We start from the raw sequence: 12,168 nt of genomic DNA, 5'->3' as shown, positions 1-12,168 counted from the left end.
AAGACCTGTGTTAAAATAAAGCCATCACTTGGAATTTAGTAGACTCAGTAGGTATTTCAGGCTTATGCAGTAGTTTATGGTGGACAACTAAGAATTTTTCATATTCTTGTTTTCATAGAGAAAACACAAAATTTCTAATTTTGAAATTATAGTTACTTAATGTAACTGTAAATAGTAAAGTGATGTCTATGATAGGTAATTTTCATTTATAGCAATTTGTATTTCAAAGTCAAAATAGACACACAATATTAAAAATTAGAATGATGTGATGTAAAATACTATAAATAGTAGATTATAAAATATTTTATTTTTAGAAACAGTTACTACTATTTCCTGTGATGATTTTGAAAATTTTAGGAATCTTAAAGCCTTTTGAAATTAATAATGTTTTTTTTCCTCTGAAATACATTTATTTCCAATCATCTTGAGCATCTTCTTTAAGTTCCATTTGTTATAAGGAGCAATTCTGGGTCCAGAATTTTTCAAACCTGAACGTGTTTTATATGGAAAGCACAAAAGTATATGATAAAAGCACAAATAATCAAAGAAAGCGAGTGAAGCTAGAAACTAATAGCTCATTCTGATAGAGAATGCTGAAAGTTCTGTTGTTTCTATTAAATGAAACAGTTCACTTCTGCACTTTTGTTTTAAAAATTATTTGTTTAAGAAATGTTTGAGGGGTCACAGAGAACCTATACAGAGTTTGAAAAAGAGTGACCTTGAAAGTTGAAACTGTTTATAAACAGTTGAAACTTACAGTTGTCCTTCCCCTTGACTTGAAGCCTAAGAGACAATACTAGAAGGAACACTCTGCCTCATTCAGGAGTCCCCACAGTGTCACATGTTGTTGCTTAAATCAGGTCATAATGTTGGCTCATATCCAAGGGGTGGGGAAATAGGTTCTATATCTTGATGGGAGGAGCTACCAAGAATCTGTGACCATGTGTAACACCCCATGTATGTTTGTGTATGTATGTAGGTATATATTGTATATGTTTACCACACCCCATCAGTAACTCCCACATATATTTTTGTGTGTATATATCTACATGCATGATTATACTTTTATATTAAAAAAATAAATTTTCAATAGCTGGAGGTAGTCAAGCTCACTTTTTTCTAACATCAGTTATTCTTGCTTTATTCTCAAGAATGCCTTGGAAAGTTTTCCTGAACTAACAATAATTACTCGAGACTCTAAAGCAAAAAGTGGAGGATCTGCTATTTCTAAAATCAAAATGAATGGCAAAGCTTATAATAAAAAAACTCTAAGAACTTCTAAAACAACTACTAAATCTGCACAAGTAAGTATATATTGATTGATGTAATTACAGATTTTTCACTTGTTAATATAAATCCTACTTAAGACTTTGAAACAAGCAAGTTTTTTTAATTTTAACTTTTTTAAATTATGAAAGTATGATAACACATTTACAGGAGACTTGGAAAATACAGAGCACAGTTACATATAGTTCTACTATATATGACAGTTATTTTTTAAGTAGATAAATTAAGATTTTTAGTTGGAGTTTCAATATCAAATTCTCAAAAATTAATAGAATCAGTATACAGAGAAGTAGGAGAATACAGTAGACCTGAAAAGCACTGTGAACCAATTCAACATAATTAAGATTTATTCAGTTTTCACACAACAATAGGATACAAATTCTATACAAGTTTCCATAGGCTATAAACTAGGAGACACTGAAACATATCTAGGGACATAAAACATATCTAGGTGCAAAAATTTCATGATCTAAAGGTATTGAAATCATACAGTGTCTGTTTTCTTATTATTGTGAAATTATGTTAGAAATCAGTATCAAAAGATATTTGAAAATAGCCCATACTTTTTCAAGTGCAGTGTAACATTTAGTGAGAGAGATCCTTGACTTAGCCATCGAAAGTCTCAGTAAAATTAGACTGAGCCAACAGGAATTTGTTGTATGGCTCAGGAAACTCAAACAGGGGCTGTGTATCAACTTAGAGGGGTGGGATGGGGAGGGAGATGGGAGGGAGATTCAAAGGGGAGGCGATATATGTATACCTATTGCTGATTCATGTTGAGGTTTGACAGAAAACAACAAAATTCTGTAAGGCAATTATCCTTAAATAAAAAGTAAATTTTAAAAAATTAGACTGAAAAAAAAACACAAAGAGTGATTGCAAGGAAGAAAGCATTTCAATGAGAAGTTCATATTAAAGATACTTTAAACAAAATCTCTTATATTTGGAAATTAAGTATCCACTTTTAAATGATGGGTATCTCTAAGAAGCTATAGCAAGGAAAATTAGAAAATATTTGTAATAGAATGAAAGTGAAAAGAGAATTTACCAGAATTTGTTGCATGCAGCTGAAGCTGCTCAGTGCAATTAAATACAATACAGAGTCTTGACTAAGGTATGAAAACAAATAATGGACACTAGCATAAAATTTTGTGAAATTTAAACAAAATCTGCACTGTGGTTAATGTATCACTAAACAAGCAAGTATTTTACTTTGTTGTTGTTAAATGTGAAGTGTGTTCAGGAGGAATGAACAGGAGCAGGGACTCATTCTTTGTTTTTCTCCATTGCTTAGCACAGTATCTGGCATATAGTGAGTGCTCACAAATTTTCTAAATGAGACTGATAATTATTCCATGCTTATATTTTTAATATTTTTGTATGTCATTGAATACAAATGCATACAGATAAATGAGTATGCACATATTGCATAAGAATCAGTATTCCATATCTATAAAATTATTAAACTTGGAATTCATTTATTTTCCACCATAGTCTAAATTATTTGCTGTTTCACAAAGCAGTTTAGCGACATATCGATTACCCATCAAAAATGTGTTTTGTAGGGGAAAAAACTGTGTTTTGTAGAAACATTCATAAATACATAAAACCATATGCCTTTGCTCATTGTAGAATTGTTTATAAGAACAATTCGAAATATATATCACCAGTGTGAGACTGAATAAAGAGCTACCCAGATAATGTAATACTGTGTGCTTTTTAAAAAGAAGAGAGATTCAGTCTTTCAATAAAAAATTTTTTACTTCCTGTAGCTTGCCAAATATAGTTATAAGTATTAAGAATACAACAGTGAAAAATGTTGCCAAAATCCTTGCCCTCAATTTCTGTGGGGGAGTGAGGGCAGTGCTTAATAAACTGAAAGATACCCAAGTTTTATTTAGGTTTAAAAAGTTACGAAAAATAAAATTGTGGAACAATATGTACAATATGATCTCCTTCCCATTACAAAATTTAGTGTTATTAATATATGTTATACATGGGGGAAACATGGAAGAATATATAACATGCTATTAACATTGTTTACCTCTGAAACAAGACATTATAGAATTCTTTTACCTTATAAGTCATCTTTTATGTTTACTGTTTAAACTTTTCTATAATGTTTAACTTTGGAAATAGTATACTTATATTCAGAAAAAAATAATAAAGATTTTAAAATATAATTTAAATTCTAATTTTGAATAAGCATCTTGTCCATATTAATACATATTAATACTAGCCATATAAGTCTTTTAAGATTTCCATTGAGACTTTTGCTCTAATATTTTCATAAAAGTATTCTTAGTTCAGATGCTCCATGAAATAAATGTGTATAAATTATTTTCTTTTTATAGGAGTTTGCTGTTGATCCAGAGAAAATACAGTTGTATTCTTTGTATCATTCACTCCATCATTATAAATATCATGTTTATCTGATATGTAAAGATGAGGTAATTACTTTTTTTATCTTGTAATTATTTTTTTATCTTCTTATAAAAGAAATGTATGTTTTCTTGAACTTTAAGAATATTGTAGCTACAATATTTTTATATGCAATTTTTAAAGGTTGCATTCCATTTACAGCTACTACAAAATATTGGCGCTATTCCCTGTGTTATACAATATATCCTTATAGCCAGCCTATCTTATTTCTAGTAGTTTATACCTTCCACTCTGACCCCTGGCCCCTCCCCGCCCCCACTGGTAACGACTAGTTTGTTCTCTATATCTGTGAATCTGCTTCTTTTTTTGTTGTATGTACTAGTTAGCTGCTATTTTTTAATGCCTTAAAGAGAATTGTTAGAAATAATTTTTTAAAATATGTGTCTGTGCTCTCTCTGTTAAATGCTGTGCTCAGATTAATCTGAGGCTCACCGCTTCTCATAGGACCTGTGAGTGGTAATGTTTTTAAACTGTTATACTTGTTTTACATTGCCATGATAAATGGCACTTTACTGCATTTTCTTCTCTCATAATGTATAATCATCCTGTTTAATTAATTCATTTCAGTCACTGCTTTGAATATCTTGCTGTCCTCTTTATCACCGGAATGACCTTATCCCAGTTAATTGCAGAGAAATGGTAGTTTTGTCCCTTGGTGTGAAGAAATGATTGTTAAAATTTAATTGTATCTTTTTCAGTATCATAATTTAAGTTGCTCAGAAATTATATGTGACCATACCACGTGATGGATGAGATATAAGGATTAACTTCAGAGGTTAAATGGTTGTACACAGTAACCTTTTTTAGACAAGCATTATCAGTTTTTTCATTTAAAAGGGTTAAGTTGGCTCAAGGCTGTACAGTCATGTATTTGATAATAATCTGGTATTGAAAAATGTGCATAAATCTAAAATCTATCTAGCAAAAGAGAAAGTAAATATGGTCACGCAGTGTATGTTGGCTATTTTTACAATGCTCTGGAATGCAAGAACTGACCCCAAAATTTGTTATTCCACTTTGAACACAATTGGACGGAATTGAGAAAGTTTGAACCACTTCTCCTAGCCTTCCTCCCTTCCCCCTTGGAGCTGACAATGATAGGCTTAGACCACTCAAATTTATATGACATAGTCATTCTCTGCAGATGGAATTTTTTAAAAAAATTGGTACTTGGCAAATTTTTAAATCCTCTTTTCATTCAGGGTAGAGAAACAGTGAGCCCTTGTGAAGAGCTTATAAAGTGATAAGTATAAACTAATTTGGTATTTCTTTTCATTTTAGATTTCTTCTGTGCAGAAAAAAAATGAAGATTTAGGGCAGGAAGAAATTGTTCAGCTTTGTATGAAAAATGTAAAATGGGTAGAAGACCTATTTGAAAAATTTGGAGAACTTTTAAATCATGTACAGCAGAAATGTTCCTAACATTGCCACAAAAATTCCGTCTACTTTCTGGCATTAATGAGATGGCAGAGGCAGGTGGTCAAAGGGGGTCTAGAGACCTCAGATAATTGAATGTCAAGCAGTGGTCTTGTGTAGGCACACCTGCTTTGACCATGAACTTGCATCATGGCCTCTGCTAAAAGACAGTGGTGCTGCCAAGGAAGTCAGTCCTTTGGAAATGAACCTAAATGTCACCACGTTTTTATCCTGATGAATGATTTTTCTATTTTGTAAACCATTGGGTAACTTGAGTTTTATTTTCAGAAAAGTTTTTTGACAAATGATGAAGCATGCACTAAATATAATTTTTCTTTATTGCTAGAGAGATAACACTTAAGTAACTTGATTATTTTTTTCCTGACTCTGACCAAACAACAGAATGAAAGAGAAGTGGCAGAAAGTATATGTTTATCTTCATGTCTGACCACAAAATGGAAAGTATTGTACATTATGTAAGCAGATCTGGTGTGATGTGACATTCTGTATGAGAATATCATCAGCTTAAAAATGTAAAATTCAGAAACAGCATTCTGCTTTATGAACTTTTACTCTTAACATGTTCAGGAAACTGGATGTGGAATTGGTGCAATTCTATGACTGCTTTTTGTGTCAAATTATATGGTGATGAAAAAACAATGACATACTATTTTCCCTATCTCAAAAGAAAAGTATTTTCCTTTATACCGTTTTTCCTTTGGAAAAAATTTCAATTGTACATTTTATTTCACTAATAGTTGTATTTTTCACAAGGAAAATGTGGTTATAATTATGTTTGATGTATCTGTACTACACTTTTCATTATTTTCAGTAAATCTTATTTAGTTATATGTTGAATTTCTATTGTGAATTTATCTTGAGGTAACCCTCTTTGTTTATACAGATTTACTTCAGTGTTCTCCAGAATATGCATTCAGTACTAGAATTAGTTTAGCTTTATAAATGGGGTTGTGTTAGACACTGCAGTCATTTTCTAATTCATAAAAATAAATTTCTTAGTAAACTAGCACTTGGTTAACTGATTTGTCCAAATTAAAATTAACCACATTCTACATTTTGAAGAATAAAATTTGTAATTAGACTACATGCAGTGTTAAACACAGCTGACCTGACTCTTAGAACTGGAAGTGGTAGAATCCTCCTTTTGGTGCCTTTCCAACCTTTATACATGCTATTGTAGCTCTCTTTAGTTGGATAGCTAGTGTTTCTTCAAGTAGTTTAGCTGAGACCGTGAATGTATTAGGTTCAACATGACCTTCTGTTTTTATTTGTGTTTGCCAACAGGATGCCTTATTTGTTTGAGAAAAAAATTTTTACTAGTGTCCTTCTAAGCGATCTCCTTTTTTAGGATTCTAAAGAAGTTGTTAATCATCATACTTGTGTTTATTTTACCACCATTTAGTGCCTTAAGTCCTATCAGAAAAGCAGTGTTACTGCTCAGTGCCCAAATAAGACATGCTTACATGGCTATTGCTGTTGTCTTGATTTTGAGTTAACAGGCCAACTTCTTGACACTTAAAACCTCAGTAAATTGGCAAAGAATTAAAGGTAGCATGTAACTTGATTTGAGAATCAAACAAAGTAGCATTGGGTGGAAATGGAGTATTTGAGTTAAGCTTACATATTTATTTCTGACGGTTATCTTATTGAAAGCAATAATCCTTAATCTAACAATCCTTATATCTGTTGTTAGACAAGATAATCATAGAAATTTCTCTCAAGAATTAAATGTTCCATTTCTGAACATTTAGGCAGCTTATTTTGAAAGCAAAAGTAACCTATTAGATACATTTTGCCTAACTCCAGTAAGAGAGTATCAGCACTGAGAGCAACATAAACTTAATTTTGCTAAGTGGAGAACAGTAGGAAGCAGCCATATTTCTTTCTGATACTGACTCTGGACAGAATTGGTTTCTTTCATTTCCAAAGTGCAGAGTAGAGAACTACATCACCTAATGTAAGGTTTTAAGTATACATCTTTATGTTACTTCCCACAGCTTATTTGCCTGAATTATTAATGATTTAAACATTTTTAAAAGCCATCCTGCATTTGGGTAACTCTTGAAGTACAAGTTTGAAATCACTAGCCACATTTCCTTCATCATAAGGCCCATGGAAAACAGAGACATTCCTTGTTTCCTGTACAAAATAATCCATTTCCTTTCCAACAGCAGTTGCCCTTCAGTTGTTTGCAGTTGTATTCATATTAGAAAACAAGTGTTTTCATTAAACCAGAGGCCAAGTCTATGATACTGCCTGAAGGAAACCCAGTTATTTTGCACCATCTTCTCTCATTTGATCCATATAGCATAGGCTAAGACATCAAACTCAGGCCTTAGTGAACTGGGACTATTACTATGACATCCATACACAAGTCCTTTCTTTGTATGAAATTGAATAAATACCTAGCTGGTTAGCATTCACATTCCTTGCCAGGGAGTTTGAAATGTGTAATATAGAAATAGGCTTAGGTCGTAGATAGAGTTCAAGAGATAAAGCACATGTTGCCACAACCCAGGAAAACGTTTTTAAGAAAGATTGGATTTTCGTACCTACAGAAACCTAGACACAATTTACTATTTTTTAAAAAATCATTTTGTTTTGGTATTTACTCCTAGTTCAGATTAGTGGTTAGAGAAGGGGCCTCCTTATTCCCATTTTCATGATGACCTAGTTTCTACTTAATTGATCTAATGAAGTCATAAATTTATAATGACTTATGAATTATAGTAAACAATAGAAACTACCCACTTTTGTATTATACTATCAGATAGAAAACAATGATGAGATAGAAAAATCTAAATTTAAAATGGCTTAGAAAATATTCAGGTTATCTTTAAATTTCTAAATTTTGTCTAGTTTCTAAAACAGTGAAAATTATAGGTGACTCACACATCCCTTACTGTTTTTGCAAAGTCTCAGTTTCCTTTTAATATATGTATTTATTTTTGTTAAAACAGCTATTTTCCAACCTGTGACTTTGGAGATACACCCATAAAACTAATATGGCAGCAGGGTTATTGAATCAGCTTTGGGTCCCAGAAGTTGCTTCAGATGTGCACGTTGTGAATTTTATTGTATCTTATAGAATATAATTTTTGTTTTAAACTGTAGTTCCATCTATTTCTCAGAAATACTTTTCAAAGAGTGAAAAATTCCAGGATAACTGCTTCTGTGTCAATTACACTTGACACATAACTGCACAAATGAACAATGTACACTATTAGTTGTACATTAACTTACATGTACGACTTCTGGCATCTGTGTTCACAAATGCATGTTTTCGCAAATCACCGTTATTTATAAGTGACAATAATTGAGGTTAAGGTTACAAAGAAACCTGCATTTGTAGTCCAGAGTTTTAAGTGGTCCATAATACAATGTACGGAAATGTGAAAGACAATTTTGTATATTTGTTTGTTACTAACTCAGATCATTAAAATGAAAACAATTTTGTAAACAACAAAATCAGAATGTTTTGGGGTTTGGTTCTTTTGTTTTTAAAAATTGAAAACTGAGGTATTGTATTATTCATGTATCATCATGTTATAGATTCAACACACATTACGAAGTCCTAAATAATTAGGTGCAAATGGTAAAGGGCCCACCCATCATTTTCTCAAATGATTAAGTCAATATTTGATGAATTATTCAGCTTCAGCTGACAATATCAGAAAGTACTTAGGACTTTCTGTGTTGAGATATGACTCTTAGCCTTTCTCCTATAAAGAAGTATAAATTCTGTAATTTCTAAGTTTTATTTGAAAACAATGCATAGCTAAAAGCAATTCCTAATATCCAGATACTTTTAATTATCTATGTAAACTGTTGAGTAGGTAAAAAAGGATTTTTGTCTTGACTGATCCTTTACTTTTCAAAATAATAAGATTTTGCCTTTTATGTAAATATTTTAAAATGTTAAGTATTTCAATGAAAAACATTGTCAGCATATTTGCTAGGTTTTAATTAGTTTTTATTATAAAGCACTTTTCATTCCTTGGTTTATTTTACACAGTACAGGAATAAGTCTATCAAAAAAGTTTTAGATGTGTCCGACTCTTTTCGACCCCATTGACTGCTGCACCCATCTTTTTAAAAATACACTTTATATCTCAGAGAAGCTCTCTTAAACTCAGTTATTTAAGGTGACCTTCTCAAGGAAAATGTGAAAGAGGATACTTCTTTGCTTTCCATGTGGAAATATTTTTGTTACCAGAAAAATAATAAAGCTACTCATTCTTGTACAAAAAAAAAATTAAAGAATACAAAAAACGAATTTTAAAAAGATATTTAAAAAAAAAGATATAAATCACTCTCTACTTAATCTTGACATCAGCCTAAAACATAGCCTTAATTTTCAGTATGGGCTGGGTCACAAGATTTAAGCCTTTACTGTATTGTCCCTTTTCTGTGGTATGACTTGAAGTGAATTCCTGAATTTCAGAGACACTCATGTTTAAATGAAAATGGAAAGGCACATTTCTAAATGAAACAAATTATCTGGATTATTGATCAATTTAGGTTATGTATCTTTCTTAGGTTAGCATGAATAATTTAGAACTGACTGGTTTCAAATGAAAGGAAGATACAATTACCTATTAGCCTATTGTTAAGCCTTATCTATTTTGTGATGTTAAGCAGTAGTCAAAAAATTCTAAGAGCTAGTATTTTACTTAATTTGCCTATGATACATAGTATATTGTTTTCCCTCAAATACATTTTATTTTGCTCCTTACAGTATTTAAAATAAGGCAACAATGAAAATAATTTAAGACATAGAGTTAAAAATAATGGACATAGTGGAAATAATTTTCTTAAATTGCAGCCAAAATTATCTTTCTTCTGTCCTCCTCTTTGCAACCTTTCCATGACTTTATTGCCTTTAGCCCAGACTGTCACAGTTTACAAAGAAAGAACAATTCTTTCCCCATTGTGGCACAGGCTTAAGGAACATGTATGGTTTTTCTTGCCTTCATGTTCCCTCTGCTAAACTATTCATCTCAGTCTTCAGGTTTCACGTTAACATCATTTTTGTTCAATCAGAGTAGGTTGGGGTTTTTTTGAAGTATAATTGATTTATAATGTATTAATTTCTGTTGTACAGTAAAGTGACTCAGTTATATAGAAATATACACTTTTTTCTATTCTTTTCCATTATAGTTTATCCCAGGATATTGAATATAGTTCCCTGTGCTATACAGTAGGATGTTCTTGTCCATCAACTCTGTGTGTAATAGTTTGTATCTCCTGACCCCAACCTCCCAGTTTCTCCCTCCCCTACTCCTCTCCCCTCTTGGCAATCACAAATCTGTTTTCTGTGTGAGTCAGTTTCTGCTTCATAGGTTCATTTGTGTCATATTTTAGATTACATGTATAAGTCATATCATACAGTGTTTGTCTTTCTCTTGACTTAATGTGATAATCTCTAGTTGCATCTTGTTGCTGCAAATGCCATTATTTCATTCTTTTTATGGCTGAGGAGTAGTCTGTTGCATATGTATGTACCACAACTTCTTTATCCATTCATCTGTTGATGGACGTTTAGGTTGCTTCTATATCCTGGCTATTGTAAGTAGTGCTGCATAAACACTGGGGTGCATGTGTTTTCGAATTATGGTTTCTTCTGGATATATGCCCAGGAATGGGATTGCTGGATCATATAGCAACTCTAATTTTAGTTTTTAGCCTGTAACAATTTACATTCCCACCAACAGTATAGGAGGGTTCCCTTTTTTCCACACCCTCTTCACGATGTAGTTTGTGGATTTTTCTTGTTTTTTTTTTATTTTTATTGAGGTATATTTGATTTACAATGTTGTATTAGTTTCAGGTGTACAGCAAAGTGAATCTATTATCATATATATATATATATACATATATATATATGTATACACACACATATATGTTCAGTTCAGTTCAATTGCTCAGTCGTGTCCAACTCTTTGGGACCCCGTGGACTGCAACACACCAGGCTTCCCTGTCCATCACCAACTCCCACAGCCTGCTCAAACTCATGTCTGTCGAGTTGGTGATGCCATCCAGCCATCTCATCCTCTGTCGTCCCCTTCTCCTCCTGCCTTCAATCTTTCCCAGCATCAGGGTCTTTTCAAGTGAGTCAGTTCTTCATATCAGGTGGCCAAAGTATTGGAGCTTCAGCTTCATCATCAGTCCTTCCAATGAATATTCAGGACTGATTTCTTCAGGATGAACTGGTTTGATCTCTTTGCAGTCCAAGGGACTTTTCCAATACCACAGTTCAAAAGCATCAATTCTTCAGTGCTCAGCTTTCTTTATAGTCCAGCTCTCACATCCATACATGACTACTGGAAAAACCATAGCTTTGATAGATGGACCTTTGTTGGCAAAGTAATGTCTCTTCTTTTTAATATGTTGTCTAGGTTGGTCATAACTTTTCTTCCAAGGAGCAAGCGTCTTTTAATTTCATGGCTGCAGTCACCGTCTGCAGTGATTTTGGAGCCCCCCAAAATAAAATCTGTCATTGTTTCCATTGTTTTTCTATCTATTTGAAATGGAATGATGGGATTGGATGCCATGATCTTAGTTTTCTGAATGTTGAGTTTTAAGCCAGCTTTTTCACTCTCCTCTTTCACTTTCATCAAGAGGCTCTTTAGTTCCTCTTCGCTTTCTGCCATAAGGGTGGTGTCATCTGCGTATCTGAGGTTATTGATATTTCTCCCAGCAATCTTGATTCCAGCTTGTGCTTCATCCAGCCCGGCAGTTCACACGATGTACTCTGCATATAAGTTAAATAAGCAGGGTGACAATATACAGCCTTGAGGTACTCCTTTGCCAATTTGGAACCAGTCTGTTGTTCCATGTCCAGTTCTAACGGTTGCTTCTTGACCTGCATACAGATGTCTCAGGAGGCAGGTCAAGTGGTCTGGTATTCCCATCTCTTGATGGATTTTGTTGTAGTCTACACAGTCAAAGGCTTTGGTGTAATGAATAAAGCAGAAGTAGATGTTTTTCTGAAATTCTCTT

At 32.7% G+C, this 12,168-nt stretch overlaps 1 protein-coding gene and 1 long non-coding RNA gene across 10 annotated transcripts in view; one reads left to right on the top strand and one right to left on the bottom strand.

Moving 5' to 3' along the window:
- Window positions 1–8,634, top strand: part of QSER1 (glutamine and serine rich 1) — a 79,312-nt gene extending 70,678 nt beyond the window's left edge. For all 9 annotated transcript variants that reach the window (XM_070473210.1, XM_070473205.1, XM_070473208.1 and 6 more), the window contains 3 exons: window positions 1,152–1,304; window positions 3,642–3,737; window positions 5,011–8,634. In XM_070473210.1, the coding sequence (XP_070329311.1) occupies window positions 1,152–1,304; window positions 3,642–3,737; window positions 5,011–5,151 (390 nt within the window). In that variant the 3' untranslated portion in view covers window positions 5,152–8,634. The remainder of the gene's footprint in view (window positions 1–1,151; window positions 1,305–3,641; window positions 3,738–5,010) is intronic.
- Window positions 1–12,168, bottom strand: part of LOC139037105 (uncharacterized) — a 50,027-nt gene that overhangs the window by 22,111 nt on the left and 15,748 nt on the right. The window lies entirely within an intron of this gene.

Source organism: Odocoileus virginianus, chromosome 10 (genome assembly GCF_023699985.2).
Source record: "Odocoileus virginianus isolate 20LAN1187 ecotype Illinois chromosome 10, Ovbor_1.2, whole genome shotgun sequence".
NCBI lineage: Eukaryota > Metazoa > Chordata > Mammalia > Artiodactyla > Cervidae > Odocoileus > Odocoileus virginianus.
The sequence above is the reverse complement of the archived record's forward strand: the minus strand, read 5'-3'. Positions and strand labels throughout refer to the sequence as shown.